This window comes from Megascapheus bottae, chromosome 32, assembly GCF_031878675.1.
Source record: "Megascapheus bottae isolate mThoBot1 chromosome 32, mThoBot2.hap1, whole genome shotgun sequence".
Lineage (NCBI taxonomy): Eukaryota > Metazoa > Chordata > Mammalia > Rodentia > Geomyidae > Megascapheus > Megascapheus bottae.
This window is the reverse complement of record NC_143540.1, coordinates 5,250,130-5,266,401: the sequence shown is the minus strand read 5'-3', so window position 1 is coordinate 5,266,401 and position 16,272 is coordinate 5,250,130. Positions and strand designations below refer to the sequence as shown.

Below are 16,272 nucleotides of genomic sequence, written 5' to 3'. Positions count from 1 at the left end.
TTTTTTTGTGTGGGAGGGTGTCTTAAAGTGAGACATTAATACTATGTCTCACAGGAGGGGGGTTGTCTGGTCCCCCACTAAGAAACAATGGGCCAGTGAACATTGTGACACTTCATAGATCTCTTCTGTGGCCTTCACTGTGTGTGGCTTTGTCAGGTCGAAATAAAACCCAGCAAGCAAGAGCAGTGATTGGCTGGCCCCCTCCTCAGGTTCCTTAGTTCTGGCTCTGTGTCAGAATACAGAATACAGGACACAGAGAGAAAAAGAGGGGTGGTGGAGGGGGGAGGAACAGTCCTTTCCAACATGGCTGCTGTCAGATGATTCTCCTGAGACAGGAAGTGAGGCTCTGAGGATGAAGAGAGCCAGAATCCTTTTGGGTTCCTCTTTCTGTTGAATCCAGAAGCAGCCAGCTTCCCTGTCTCCTAGCCCAGCTCTGACTATTAATAACTCAGCCACCCACCTCCTCCCCTCAGTCCTCTTCTCTGCAGAATTTGGGCAGCCAGAGGAAAGCTAAGCTGCCAGGGAAGTAGTTGGGTACATTCTAGATTTCTTCACTTACACCTGCCTCCCCACAGGGCTGGTGAGGGGGTAGGGGCTGCCTCAGTGGCCATTCTTTTTTTTTTTTTTTTTTTTTTTTTTGCCAGTCCTGGGCTTGAGCTCAGGGCATGAACCCTGTCCTTGGACTTTCTCAAGGCTAGAGCTCTTCCACTTGAGCCTCAGCACCACTTCCGGCTTTTTTCTATGTATGTGGTACCGAGGAATCGAACCTGGGTCTTCGTGCATGCTAGGTAAGCACTCAACCACTAGGCCAAACTCCTGGCCCCCTCAGTGGCCATTCTTATTGGAGAAACCAGGACTGAAGAGAGCCTAGGCATCTGGGGGGCTTCCCTTCCAAAGAAGCAGGAAGACCAGACTGTCCAGGTGTCCTTGATACCACCAGGGAGACTGAAAGGAGGAGGAGGAGGAGGAGGAGGAAGTGGTGGCAGCGGTGGTGGGGGTGGGGGTGGCAGGCAAGGCAAATGATAGAGTTTTTCTCTCTTATTTCAAAAAAGAGAGAAAGAAAGATGGCTTAACATCAGTAAATATAGGTAGGTGCGGAGAGGCAGAATTCAGTCTCAGGAGCAAGGCGGGGGCCCCCACAAGTCGTGGGTCAGATGAGGCCGGAGGTCTTTCCCTGAACATTGTACTCCCTGTTTTTCTTCACCCTCCAACTGACGAAGAAGAGCAGCAGCGTGCCCAGTATCTTGTAGCCCTCCTGCAGTCCCAGGTACCTTGGGGGGAGGGGCAAGAAGAGAAAAGGAGCCATGAAGGGGGCGGGCAGGTCTCTGCAGCTGGAGTCCCAGGTCCAGTGCCTCCAGGAAGAGGAGCCTCATCTCTCATGGGTATAGAGGGCCTAGCGATGATCTGTTGCCCCGGCAGTATATCCTCAGCGAAGAGGAAGAAGGAGAAAGAGAAGGAGGAGGAAGAAGAAGAAAAAGAAGGGAAAAAGATAAAAAAAAAAAGAAAAAGGAGGAAAAGGAGAAAGAGAAGAAGAAGAAGAAGAAGAAGAAGAAGAAGAAGAAGAAGAAGAAGAAGAAGAAGAAGAGTCGAGGAGGAGGAGGAGGAGGAGGAGGAGGAGGAGGAGGAGGAGGAGGAGGAGGAGGAGGAGGAAGAGGAGGAGGAGGAGAGGAAGATGACATTTCTTGCAACCCTCTTGCTGGGCCTCTCCAGTCTGCAGCATTCTCGGCCCCCAATCAGCCCTTTCAAGTCCAGCTTCTCCAGTTGCCAGTTGGTGTCATGACAGCATGCGGTCAGAGGGGGGCAGCACTGTGTTGCACTCACCGAGGCAGGTTGGGCCTTCCTACCCTCAACCGCTCCTCTGCTTGATACTACAGAAGGTCCCGCTCTGAGACAGGGGAAGGTGGACCTAGCATCTCCCCATTGTCCTGGCCTCTTCCTTAGAATCCCGCCACTCCCTTTCCCTTGGACAAACTTGTTTCTGCTGCGACTCCTGGCGTTGGCCTTTGGGGGGCAGCCCAGGACAGGGCTCCCCCAGCACAAATCCTGCATATTTGTTGCCTGGAGGGTTCCTTGGAATCCTCTCCCTTAGAAGCCCAACAGGTCCCTTCCTGCCCCTCCCCACCTGCAGAACCCAAAGGGCACATGGCTACTGCATATTGGGATCCAGGGCCTATCTCCCTGGACGTATGTCATATGGGGTCCTCACCTGTCCCGGAGAGCATCAATGTCATAGTAGGCACAGGCTCCTCTCCTCCCTGAGCATTGCAGGTTCCACCGGATACAGGAGGAGTCAATGGCGAGCCCATACAGGGCTGGAGCTGGCAGCCAGGCTGGCAGCAGCAGGGGGAAAGAGGAGTTCAGGGAGCTGGGTCACTGGGAGTTGCAGGCCGGGCTGGCCCTCACACCCCACACATGGTTCACTCATGGGAACCGTGCTGTCCTACTCCCAGGGTTACAGTGACTTGAGGAAGCAGAATGGCTGTTGTGTCTATGAGGCCTGAATTCCCTTTTCACCAGAGGGCTTAGAAGATGGAAGAAGCCCAGGTCAGCCTCTCAGGGCAGAATGAGTCACAGGTTCAACTGGATGCCAGCTCAGACATACAGAATCACTTCTCTGCCCCAGTTGGCTTCAGGTAGAAATCTGCTCTCTTGTGATGTGTGTGTGTGCGCGCGCGTGCGCATGTGCACACATGTGCATTGTTACTGGGACTTGAACTCAGGGCCTTGTACTCTTGCTTGGCATAGACTTTCCTGATGGCTTTCCTCAGACTCCAGCCTCCTGAAGAACTAGGATGATAAGCATAAGCCACCAGCCCAGCTCAAAAATTTGCTCTCAGGGATATCAATGTCCCAAATTCTCATACAGCCTTGCTTGTCAGATGACTTTGGTGTAAGCAGGAAAAGCTCAGGACTGGACACTGAAACATGACTTGCTAGGGTTCAAATCCCACATCTTCTATCGTTCCAAACTCCCTCACTGAATTAGATAACCCTCACCTCCAACCAACCCAGATACCTAAAAACCTGACTGCTCAGAGCTTTTGACCCAGCAGCTGAGAAATAGACCTGGTCCAGCAGATGATACGCCTTAGTGGCTGTGGAAGATTCTGGAGACCTCCCTGTATGCTCAGTCCTTAGTCAATTTCTAGGTAGCCACTGGGCCAGGAAGGGCCTTGGCTATTTATACTGAGGCTGCTGAGAACAGCTCTCACAACCTATTTAGCACCCCATGAGTTACCTGATTCGGGAGGGAAAAAAAAGGAAGTGAGGAAGACAGTGCCCATGGCTAAGAAACTTCTGGAAGCAGCCTTTTACCTAGTTCCCTGCTTATGTCTCAGTCTCCAGAGGAACAGGAGGTGAGAATTGGACCTTAATGATAGCTCCCAAAGAGGAAACCAAGTCTAGAAGAAGTCTTGGCCAAATCCCAGGAAGCTAGGAAGCAACAGTAAATAGGAAGTTTGTTTTAAAAAAATATCTGGGCGCAGTGGTTCACTCTACCCAGGAGGCTGAGATCTGAGGATTGAGATTCAAAGCTAGTCCAGTCACTAAAGACCCAGAGACTCTTATCTCCAAGTAACCACTAGAAAACCGGAAGTGAAGCTATGGCTCAAGGGTAGGGCAGTAGCCTTGAGCAGAAGAGCTCAGGGACAATACCCAGTCCCTGGGGTAGGGCAGTAGCCTTGAGCTGAAGAGCTCAGGGACAGCATCTAGGCCCCAAGTCCAGGCCCTAGGACCAACCAAAACAACAAAAAAAATCTGCCCCTGGAGTTGAATTGTGTTGTTAAATCATGAATGGAGGAGTCCCTCCAGGTCTGGATTTTCTATTCTGTTTAGCAGGGTTTCCATAGTAGATTTTTGTGTTAAAATTTAATGCTTCAACATGCCAAGAAAGGAGTGAGAATGTGACTTTGTGGTAGAGTGCTTGCCTATCCTACATGAAACCCTGTGTTTGAATCTTCAGTACCACATACATAAAAAATGCTGGGGCTTAAGTGGTAGAGTGCTAGCCTTGAGCAAAAGAAGCTCAGGGGCAGTGCCCAGGCCTTGAGTTCAAGCCCCAGGACTGGCAAAAAAATCAATCAATCAATCAATCAATAAAATACCAAGAGGGACCAGCCCAGTTGGAGCAGTCCAGGAAAGGGTTTGCTATCCACACCCTTTCCTCTCCTAAGACTGGCTCCTGGGAAAGCTGGTGGCTCCTGGGAAAGCTGGTGCCTCCTGCTTCCGATGGACAGGAAGTACCGCCCCCAGGCACCGCCTACTCCTTGTGCACAGGAGGACAGACAGGGCTTGCAGGCAGGACATCTCCTCACAGAAGAAACATTTACACACCAGAGTAGGAGGAAGATATTTAGTTAAGTTGGGAAGGAAGCCAAGGCTGGCCTGGTCTTCTTTTCTTTTCTTCATATATTTTTTATTGTAATTAATAGAAGGGTCACATTATATTCACCAGATAGAAGGTGTATTACTTGGCAAACATTGATACCCTTTCTCATGTCTTGGTCCCCATTTCCCTCCCATCCTGGTCTGCTTTTCTATCTGAGGTATGAGAATGTAAGGCTTTTGTTTTTTTCCTATGGCAAATTCTTGGAGAAAAAGATATTTTTTAAAAACACAAATACCTGCTTTTAACTCTGTTATTATGTATTCTCAGCTCTTTTTTTTCTTCTGTTTTGCTTGCATAATTTGGTTGGGAATTAATGCTGTAGATGAGCTCTTTCCTACCCTCGAGCAATCAGGGAAACCATCCATGTGGGGGTTGAACAACTGCTATTGATTAGGCACAGCAGAGGAAATGAGATGGGGGGGGCTCCCTCAACCCAGCCCTGTACCCCATAATCCTTACAAGGCTACAGTCTAAGGCCACAGCTCTAGAAAGTGGGGAACTCTTTGGGAACATACCTAGCAAACGCATCAGCAAGAACTGTACTCCAATGGCAAATGACTTCTCATCTTGGTTCACCACGCTGTAAAAAGGAAACAGGAAATCAGGAATGGGAAGATTCAGGGCTGTATCATCACCCAGTCAGGGTTCAACCGGCTTCAGAAGAGATCAGAACCAGTCCTCCACTTGGCCTGCTTGGCCAGATGGCCAGATGGCTGGCTGGCTGGCAGGATTCACCTGGTTGAATGCTCATGATACAGCTGTGTGTGTGTGTGTGTGTGTGTGTGTGTGTGTGTGTGTGTGCTTTAAATCAGGAGCATCCCTTGGGCACCTGTTAGAAACACAGAGTCTAGGACCTCACATTTAGTACATGAATGTGGGGAGACGAGAAAGAGACTCTGGACTGGGTCAGGTGTCCATGGCTCATGCCTGTAATCCTAACTACTCAGGAGGCTGAAATGTGAGGATTCCGGTTGAAAGCCAGCAAGTCCATGAGACTTATCTCCAGTTAACCACCAAGAAGCCAGAAATGTAGCTGTAGCTCAAGGGCTAGAGTTTCCACCTTGGGAGAGAAAGATAAGGGATAGCAACAGCACTGTCACTCACTCTCTCTCTGTCTCACTCTCTCTCTTGGACACACGCGCGCGCGCACACACACACACACACACACATACACACACACACGAAACTAAACTGGGACCTCGAGCTCTATCTGTGGAGGCTGAGTGCTTGCCTAGCATGCACAAAGCCCAGGCTTTGATTCCTTGGTACTGCATACACAGGAAAAGTGAGACATGGTGCTGTGGCTCAGGTGGGAGAGTGATTGCCTCGAGAAAGTTCAAGGACAGGGTCCAGGCCCTGAGTTCAAGCCCTAGGATTGGCCGAAAAAGAAAAAGAGATCTGTGTTTCCACGAGCCCTCAAGGGGATGTGAATACAAGCGCAGATTTGAGAATCACTAGTCCAATAATATTTTCAAGGATTCTCAGAGCCCACTTAAAAGAGCAAGAGGGCAGGTGAGGCAGGCCGTGGGAGAAGGACTGCGGGTGCTGCATTCATGGCAGGTCTGAACAAATTCCATGGAGTGTCTTATAGCAAGAAGACAGCTGTGCCATAATTAAGGGCCCCGGGGCCGTTGGCTTCTGTGCTCAGCGTGAAGAATTTTGTGCTCCAGGCCAGCTCTGTGGGCTCATGATCTGAGCAGCTGTGCGGGACTCCCACCTTTAGAAAGGCCCCCGTAGCTTTGGTGTCTCTTCCTCTGATTGACTCCTCCAAGGAGGAGGAGGAGGAGGGGAAATGGAGCGGGAAGGAAGACGGGTCTTGACCTCTCTGCTCTCAACACAAGAGTCCCAAGGTGGATGGCTCACCAGGCAGGCAGGAATGGGAAAGAGAAAAATGGGTACTGGGAGGCACAGTGCCAGCTACCACTGCCATCAGTACTTGGTCCCCATATCACCAAAGGGCCCCAGCTCGTTGTCTGTCTGAAGGACTCCAGGGAAAGGACAGATGAAAAATGGGTATGAAATGTGGGGTCCCTGGGGCTGGGGGGGGGTGTTGCCACTCACCGCAGCACCATCATGTAGAGCGGGTTGTGGGAGACACAGGCTATCAAGGCTACGAAGGAGATGAGGAAGATGGCGGGGAGGAGGAAGTGGGCACAGGAGATGGGACATGATCCAGTCTTGGCTGAAGCAGATCCCCTGGTCACACAGCTGCAGTTCAAATAGACCTTGAAGAAAGAGAAGACAGGAAGGAAAGACGTTCCCATCACGACTTCCATGGTTTCACATGATTCCCAGGTGTGCACCCGTTCTTGTCACAGATTCCCTTTGCTTTTTAAGCATCTCTGTTCTCTGGGTCCCAGGAGAAAAAAAGAGAAGCCTGAATGATTATTCACTGAAGAGGATATATTGGGTGGGGGGGAGCAGGGTCCAAGCATGGTGGCACATGCCTACAAACGCCTCAAAAGGCAGAGATGGAATTGTGGTTGGATGACCCGGATTGTGGCCTAGTGGTACAGTGCTTGCCTAGTATGCATGAAGACCAGGGTTCAATTCCTTGGTACCACATACACAGGAAAGTCCACAAGTGGAGCTGTGACTCAAGTGGTAGAGCTCTAGTCTGGAGAAGGCCCAAGGACAGTGCTCAGGCCCTGAGTTCAAACCCTGGAATAGGCAAAGAAAAAAAATTGTAGTTGGATTCCACTTTCTATTTGTTGGCTCCTAGGAAGCTGGTTACGACCATCTCCAGCGATCTTGATTTTTTAAAATATAAGGATATTTCTCTTCCCCTTCCCTTATCACTTACAATTTTGCCTTGATATTAGGGTAATGGATCTTTATCTTGATGATGCCATTGGAAACCTGTCCAGACTATTTCTGGAAGTAGATGAGACAGAAGTAAGTAAATAAAGATAAGGAAAGAAGGAAAGATAAGGAGCTACTACTAGCTCCTCTAATTAGAAGATAACTACTTTGGGAAGGAATATCTCATCCCTTGGTCTGAGAACCATATGTCCCTTCCCCACAGATAGCTGGGAAAGCAGCCTTGGCCAGAGCAAGGTAGTAGTAAGTGAATGGCCTGTGTCCTTGATGCAGGCTTAAAGAATTGGGCACATACCTCTCAGTGGGGCATCTTAAAGTTAAGACCTCTGCTTCCTGTTGCTCTCAGGAGAAAGAACATCAAGCTCCACTCAAGCCCGGCCTTCCTATTCCAGCTTACCCATTCTCTGGCTGGCTGGGACAAGCCTTACTCAGAGCATGCCCTGTGCATTCTTGCATCGATCCTCAAACTTGATGTTTCTCGGACCTGCAATGATTTGGTTCTAGGTCCTTGCGATCTCCTGCTTGTTCTATTGTCATCTCAGATATTCCCTGTGGCATTACATTTCTCCCTGACTCTATCTAGTGCATTTTTGGTAGGATTCATGTCCCAATGGGAGTGGAATCTTGGCCTGGTACCCACCCCATACCCACCTCCACTTCCCCTGGTACATCCTCTGTACCACGGCTGTGCCAGTGCTTAATAATTTGTGTGTGTGAGTGTGTATGCGTGTGTGTATGCAAGCACATACACACACACACACACACACACACACACCATTAGTGGGGCCTGAACTCAGAGCCTGGGCACTGTCCCTTAGCTTTTTTTGATCAAGTCTGGCACTCTAACCCTTGAGCCAAATCTCCATTTCTGGATATATGTAATAAAATATTATTTATATATAAAATAATAAAAATAAGATTATCTACAGATATAATATAATAAAATATATTATTTATATATAAAACAATAAAATAAAATTATATACAGATATAATATAATAAAATATATATTACTTATATATAAAATAATAAAAATAAAAATTATATATATATATATATATATATATATCCAGTCCTGGGGCTTGAACTCAGGGCCTGGCACTGTCCTTGAGCTTTCTTAAGGCTAGCACTCTACCCTAGAGCCACGGCACCACTTATGACTTTTTCTGTGTATGTGGTACGAAGGAATTGAACCCAGGGCTTCATGCATGCTAGGCAAAAGCTCTACCACTAGGCCACACTCCTGGCCATATCACACATACATACATATGTATGTATGTATGTATGTATGTATGTATGTATGTATTTTCCTGCTGGGATTGACTTTAAAACATGATCCTCTATTTCTAAATAGAGCTCTGAGTTGACTGGAGTAGTTCTCTGCCTTCTGAGTAGCTAGGATCACAGGTATGTGCCCTGCTTCTGTGCTGAATAATTAACACATGATTTGAGCTGGTTTAAGGTTGGCTGACCTCAGAAGGCCTGAAGCCCTAGTGTTTACTGGGGATGGACAGGGCCTTGCCAACTGAGTACAATCAATCTGAGCTGTCCATGTGGGAGCGTAGCAGTGGCCAGGATACACATATGGCCTTAGACACAAGTGTCTCAGATCTGCTTCTAAATACCTGCACAACTTTAATCCAGGAAATGGCCCCTCTAGGAGCTGAGGGTTGACATTATCACTTCCAGGGTTTTTTTTTGTTTTTGTTTTTTTTTTTTTGCCAGTCCTGGGCTTGAGCTCAGGGCCTAAGCACTGTCCTTGGATTTTCTCAAGGCTAGAGCTCTACCACTTGAGCCTCAGCACCACTTCCGGCTTTTTTTCTATGTATGTGGTACCCTGGTGTTTGTACATGTTAGGCAAGCACTTTACCACTAGGCCAAACTCCTGGCCCTTCATTTCCAGGTTTGTCTGTGTACAGACAACCCTCTATTCTCAAGGTAGTTACCCAGGCCAGTCCAGGCAGCTCTGCAGCTTGGCCACAGAGATGCCTGTGCTCAAGTGCTTGGATTTGTGGAGGCATTGTCGGGCTTCAAGAATGAACTGGTTGGACACAGGCCAGTCTTTGACTTTGGGCTGCCAGCTTCTGGTCATGACCTCGGGGTAAGGGAGGTAGAGAGAGGATGGGTGGAACACAGAGGAGGATGTTGGTAATGAGTCTTGGAGCCAAGGAGTGGTCAGTAAGGGTATGCACTGAGCTCCAAAGGGCTCCTCCTGCTCCCTAGACCCCGCCTGCCCTTACCGCTTGCTTGGAGGTGACAGAACTCATGTTGATGCTGCTGCAGCCGGCGTGGCAAGGGGAGAGGTACTCAATTCCATTGTCTCCACAGACGGGGTGAAAGATGGCATCCGGGCACAAGCAGTCCCTGCGGCAGGCAGGAGGCTGGGGATGTATAGAACTTGATGTGCTGCCAGCAAAGCAGGAAGCGAGGAATCAAACAAAGCAAAAAAAAATTTTTTTTAGGTCCAACACACGAATCTACATTGCAGCCCTATGTGAGTTCCTGGGCTGGTTCACGTGTCTGTGTGTCTCTATTTGTCTTGGGCCATGGCCATTCTGGGATCTGAATTACGCTTATGGTTGCCAACAGTGGCTTTACCACTGTTTGGGATCATGGCCTTCTCTGCTGAGGTTTTTTTCCTCCCTCCCCTTGATGCGTGGAGACCAAACCCATCAATTACTCAGAAAGATGCGGTCAGCAGATCCATTGCCATATCGGAAGTTCAAATAACCAACTGTTCAAGACTCTCTTTGGGAAAGAAACGGCAGATTCTAGAAAGCCACTGGTGGTATTTGTCTGTCCTCCTGAGGCAAGCTGAATGCAAAGACTTCTGGGTCTCTCATTGGTTGTCTGTCTTTGGGGCCAATTAAATATCACACAGGTCACCACAGCCCTGTGAACTTTTTTTTTTTTTTTTTTGCCAGTCCTGGAGCTTGAGCTCAGGGCCTGAGCACTGGCCTTGGTTTTTTTTTGTTTTTTGTTTTTTGGTTTTTTTTTCTCAAGGCTAGAACCCTATCCCTTGAGTCTACAGCACCACTTCCAGCTTTTTCTATGTATGTGGTACCGTGGAATCAAACCCAGGTCTACATGCATGATAGGCAAGTACTCTTACCACTAGGCCAAACTCCCAGCCAGTCCTGTGAACTTAAAGAGATATTTTCCCCCCCACTGGTTGATCTTGGTAATCTTTGGGGAAGTCTGCGATAGGGACTGACAAACCATAATCTAGAGTTGTGCTAAAATAAAGATCATTATTATTTATGGGCATCTTAGTGCCAGGCATCCATTGCTCAGGGCCTTTTCCTTGTTATCATAATAAGTTTACCATTAATTGTTGACCTTCTATGGATAAGAAAACCGAAGCTCGATATAGAGTAACTAACTTCCCTAGTTAGAGTTCAGCAACTAGACCTTGGTCTGATCAGATGGCAACAAAATTCTGGGCTTTTCTTGACTGCCTAGTCAATTTGCAGTACAGATCTGTACTGCCCATCCTAAGCACCTTCCCTCTCCTTTCTTTGTGCTCTTTTTCTTCTTCTTCTTCTTCTTCTTCTTCTTCTTCTTCTTCTTCTTCTTCTTCTTCTTCTCCTCCTCCTCCTCCTCCTCCTCCTCCTCCTCCTCCTCCTCCTCCTCCTCCTCTTCCTCCTCCTTCTCCTTCTCCTTCTTCACCTACCACTCTCAGAGGAAGTTATTTCAGAAAGAAAGAGAATATGCAGGGCTGGGGATGTGGCTTAGTGGTAGAGTGCTTGTCTAGCATGCATGAGACCCTGAGTTTGATTCCTTAGTAACACACACACACACACACACACACACACACACACACAAATAAATAAATGAAAATACGCAGAGGCTGAAAGGCATTGCATCTCCCAGATCTTGCAGCCTCATTAGACAAAATCCAAGAGCAAAAGTTGTGCCCAAAGATGGTGCCCAAGAACAAACAAACAGCAGTCTTCCCCTGGTAGAGGTAAGAGGCCTTTCCTGAATGTGAAGACCTGGCTCAAAACTTATGACCCTGCTGGGTGTCAGTGGCTCATGCCTACAATCCTAGCTACTCAGAAGGCTGAGATCTGAGGATCACAGTTTGAAGCCAGCCCAGGTAGATAAGTTTGTAAGACACTAACCTCCAATTCACTACCAAAAAGCCAAAAGTAGAACTGTGACTCAAAGGGTAGCGTATCATCAGCCTTGAGTGAAAAAGCTGAGACAATGCCCTATGTTCAAGCCCCAGTATCAGCATACAAACGTACAACATGCCTCTCCCTTCCTCCCGCTCCAAGTTATGACCCACTATTGCTTCTTTTACCCATTCTCCACCTTACCTGCCCAATTTCAAATCTACCACAGCCTTCATTGTTCTCTAAATCTTTTTAAGAAGCCTCTTGCCTTTCTTCACCAGCTCAATGAGTAATTCTAGCTGGCTTGGAGCTGATGTTAAACATAGATTAAGACATAACTTTTCTGCTTCCTGAAGCTCAGGTTCACCCTGAAACCAAGCTAATTAGTTTTGGGTGCTTCTGTGGGAAAAAAAAATAACAGAACCCCAATTGTTGATAGCTTCCTAGAGCACTGTGATTTTCATTCACAATGGTAGGTGAGTACACCACTTGGCCACACTCCTGGCCCCTCATAATGGAACATACTATTTAATACCTGGTTTCCTAGGTTGGCATATGAGAGATGAGATCAAACCAAGAGGAGAGAAGAAAGAAGAGTGGAGGGGAGAGAAAGAGATGAGGAGATGGGAAGAGAGGTGAGGGGAGAGGAGAGGAGGGGAGCAGGGAGGCTGAAAGCATGATAATGGCAGCAGGATCTAGGCTATGGCTTTATCAAATCTATCTGGCTAGTGCCCCCCTTACTTCCCTTACCTGGGGGGGTAGACTTCAGCCACAGTGGAGGTAGAACACCCCATGAAGAAGAGAGGGATACAGAGGATAGTGGAGATGGTGATGATGGTGGCAGCCACACGGGGGATGCTTTGCAAAGAGAAAGCAAACCGTTTCATGAGGATTCCTCCGAACAGCATCCCTAAGGCCGCAGCCGGGAGGTTGACAGCACCTACAAATGGTGAGAAGGAGCTGAGATCACCAAGAAGGATGCGCTGGGATCGAAACAACCCTGTGACACCATGTCATACCAGTGAGGATGGTCAGTGTCATGAATGGCAGGGATGGGGGGAAGGAATCTTACTGCATGAAGTATTAATAGGACTGTAAGCACTAGGACAACCATTCTGGACAGTAGTCTATAGATTCCTCAGAAACCTAAAGAAAGCGCTTTCCTATGACCCAGTCATATCACCCCTGGGCCTCTACCTAGAACATCAAGAGTCAGGACACCATAAAGACACCTTCATATCCATATGCACTGCCTGTGAATATGATTCATTCACACTGTTCACAACAACCAAAATACAGAAACAGCTCAGATGCCCTATAATAGATGAATGGTCCCCAAAATGGGGTACCTATTCCCAATGGAATTTTTACACAGCCATTAGAAAGAATGTGTCATCGGCAGAGAAATGGATGGACCTAGAATAAAGCATGTTAAAGGAGGCAAGCCAAGCTCGGAGGGACAAATAGTGCATGTGTTAGATCTAAAATACACTGGGACATGATAAATTATACAGGCTCTCAGACACACACAGATCAAAATAAGATACCCTGAGGAGAGCAGCACAGAGGTACGATGTCTACGTGCCTCTTTACATTCACATAATTGTATTGAAATGAAAGAAAAGATGGGTGCATTGTATGCTGAACTCTCAATATGTTCAGTTATATAACTGTAACAACAGAATTAATTAATTGAAATTATTTAACTGTTTACTAAGCACTTCCAGAGAGCTACCACTTTAAAGTTGCTAGTATTAGGACTTGAACTCACAGCCTCACATTCTTGCTTAGCTTTTTTTTCTGTTCAAGGCTGGTACTTTGCTTCTTGAACTACTCTATAACTTATAACTTTTTTTTTAATTCATTGGAGACTTGTCTACTCAGCTAGTTTTAAATGATGATTTTTTTCCCCAGATGTCAACCTTCTGAGTAGCTAAGATTACTGGCTTTAGAAAGTCACCTTCCTGAGAGGAATGCAAGGATTTTAGAAGCAGTACTTTCATTTTCCCTTACTGAATCCCCTACTGCATCCTCATTGTAACTACATAGGTTTTGTAAGGGGAGGAGTAATGGCTTCTGACTATCTAGTCAGAGACTTAAGACCAGAGAGAGTACATTATACCCTATGGCCACAGTAAAGGTGGCCCTCAAATCTCATGCTCTAAATAACCTAACCACCTTGCAGGGCATGGTGGCTCACACCTGTAATCCTAACTACTCAGGAGGCTGAGATCTGAGGATGGCAGTTCAAAGCCAGCCTGGGCACTAAAGACCATCAGACACTTATCTCCAACTAACTACTAGACAACCGGAAGTGGTGCTGTGGCTCAAGGGATAGGGTGGTAGCCTTGAGCTGAAGAGCTCAGGGACAGCGTTCAGGCCCAGAGTCCAAGCCACAGGACTGGGTTGGTGGGGGGACCCACAGGATCAAACTGACCTGCTGGTGGGGCCCAAAATGTACTTGAACCTTAGAGGATCAAGCCTATGGTTTTCAACCTCAGCTGCTCCTGCTCCCTGTAGATTCTGGATCCATTTCCCTGAGTGGGACTAAGCATCTGCACTTGGTAAAGCTCTAGTCACTGGACACATGTTCTCTTACCAAAGCACATGTATGCAGATGAAGGAAAATATCCAGGAGGCACTTGGTTTACTCCCCTTCCCTCCCTCCCTCCCTCCCTCCCTACTATCCTCCCTTCCATTTTCCTTCTCTCTTAGGTTAGGTCTGGTGATGTATCAGACTTCCAGGCTCTTGATGGGGAGGAAGGCCGCCCCAAGCCTCCACCCACTCCCAAATGGAACACCAAGCCGTCTCAGACCTGCCAAGAACATTCTAGATTGCCAACCAGGAAAAATGTCCTTAACATTCTTTCTCCTGGGCAAGCCCTTCTGTCTCCTGTGTGTATCCGGCCTGGCCTGTGGCTATGGACAGCACAAGGCCCAGCCCTTCTTCCCTCAGATGGACCCACCCAGCCCCTGCAGTGCCCCTGGAAGTACCAATGAGGAAGTTGGCATAGGCTGCGGAGGCTCCATATTGCTTCTCCAGGAACTTGTTGAGGAATGTCGAGAGGCCGGCGATGACAGAGGAGAAGGTGCACTGGGCCAGGACCACCAGCATGAAGAGTGGGTTCATTAGGAGCCTCAGGAAGATGCGGGGGAACCCTACAAGCAGATTGCAGTCAGGAGCCAGGTCTTTCAGTGCCTCCCCCAAACTATCGCGAGATGGGACCCATCGCTCTGCCTCCTCCCTCAGGTTCTCTCTTCCTCTTCTCAGGGCTGAACCCAAGGCACCATGCTATACAAGATGCCAGTCTAGGCATCCCACACATGGGGACTCTGGCTCAATGTGCCCATGGGCTGACAAAAACAAGGATGTAAATAAGAAATCTGGAGGTAGATGGATGGTGCCGGAAGCTCCTCTCACAACTTCTACTTCTACATCATGAGAGATGGGAGAATAATAAGAGCCAGACCACAGGGTGGGGTGAAGACCGACTGGGCCTGGATTGGGTCTCCTGACACCTACAAAGATGTCACCAGGATCTCAGTTCTCCGGAGCCACAGGTGCTCCCTGGAGATGGGGCCAGTTACAGACCACCTGTTCTTTTACTGTACTTTACTGCACACCTGACCACCCCCACCCAAGTCTGCTGGGCTGGACAGTTACGTTTAATGAACTCCATCAGGGACCCTCTAGACTTGACCTCTTCCATCTTCCTTGCCTCATCCGCTATGGCAGGAGATCTCTGAGGACAGCAAAAAGGGTGAAGGTTAATGACCTATTCCTGGACTTCTGACCATCAGTGGCTCAGGACTGGCAGTTCTATGAAGGGGAATTAACTGTTTTGGGGGGGGGGGTTGTCAGTTATGGGGCTTGAACTCAGGGCCTGGATGTTATCCCTGAGCTTTTCAGCTCAAGGCTTCACTGAAGAAGAGTCTCAAAGACTTTCTTGCCCAGGCTGGCTTGGAGCCCTGGTCCTCAGATTTCAGCCTCCTGAGTAGCTAGGATTATAGGCGTGAGCCACGGGTACCCGGCTCTACCTGTATTTCTTGGTAGACTAGATTGCCTCGGAGCCAGGGCCTCCTACAGTAGCTATGGGCATGTTATTTAATATCTAACTTTCCCGTGACAGTTGTATCTTCTTTGGCTCCACTCCTTGTCTATTTGGTCATGGCTATCCCTTCAGATTCCAGTGACCACTGGCTTCTGGGACACCATGATCTAGATGGCTCCCTGTTTCCCACTCTCCATTTCTGTGTCCCTCTGTGAGGTCTGAGGTTCCTGGCCCCCTAAGCTCTGTCCTAGTCCTTAACCTGTACCACCGGGACTACTGTCTCAGTGACACTAGAAATCGCCTCTGAATGTATTCGAGCCAGCCAGAGCACCTAGGTCTAACTGTGACATCGATGGGTGAGTCTGAGCTCTGGCTTGGGTAGAATCCTCCAGGGAACTCCACCCCTGGAGAAGAAAGACGCTCCTTTTCAGTGAGAACTTACTCCACACTGGGCATCTTGCCCACTGTTCCACATGCCTGGTCTCACTCCTCACAACTTCCTTCCCAGGTAGATACTTTACTTACCTCAGGTATTTAAAAGAAGAGGAAGATTTAGAAACAAAGCCACTTTGCTTCAGATCACTCAACTAGTGTATAAGTAGCAATGCTGTATTGAAATCCAGGTAAGCCTGACTCCAAACCACTAAGACTTGCTGCCAACTGCTGAAATTCTTCCCAGCTCTCTCTACATCCCCCCCCCCACCCTCCACACACACACTCCCCAGTCCGCCTTTTCCCTGCACTAGTTCTCTTCCCACAGCTGGGCTCAGGGTTTCTTATACCTCATACATAGGCCAACACGGATCTCCCTTTCCAAACACAGTTCACTGCTGAGTTCTTCCTGAAAGCCCTCCAGGAACATCTAGTCTGGCCTGTGTCCTAGCCTGCCGATGGC

The 16,272-nt window shown here is 48.2% G+C and overlaps 1 protein-coding gene across 2 annotated transcripts in view; it reads right to left on the bottom strand.

Moving 5' to 3' along the window:
• Positions 1 to 610: 610 nt before the first annotated feature.
• Positions 611 to 16,272, bottom strand: part of Slco2a1 (solute carrier organic anion transporter family member 2A1) — a 52,514-nt gene continuing 36,852 nt past the window's right edge. For both annotated transcript variants that reach the window (XM_090323562.1, XM_090323563.1), the window contains exons 7-14: positions 14,990 to 15,068; positions 14,320 to 14,484; positions 12,076 to 12,265; positions 9,448 to 9,613; positions 6,449 to 6,612; positions 4,903 to 4,967; positions 2,207 to 2,330; positions 611 to 1,271 (exon numbers count right to left, since the gene is read on the bottom strand). In XM_090323562.1, the coding sequence (XP_090179688.1) occupies positions 1,151 to 1,271; positions 2,207 to 2,330; positions 4,903 to 4,967; positions 6,449 to 6,612; positions 9,448 to 9,613; positions 12,076 to 12,265; positions 14,320 to 14,484; positions 14,990 to 15,068 (1,074 nt within the window). In that variant the 3' untranslated portion in view covers positions 611 to 1,150. The remainder of the gene's footprint in view (positions 1,272 to 2,206; positions 2,331 to 4,902; positions 4,968 to 6,448; positions 6,613 to 9,447; positions 9,614 to 12,075; positions 12,266 to 14,319; positions 14,485 to 14,989; positions 15,069 to 16,272) is intronic.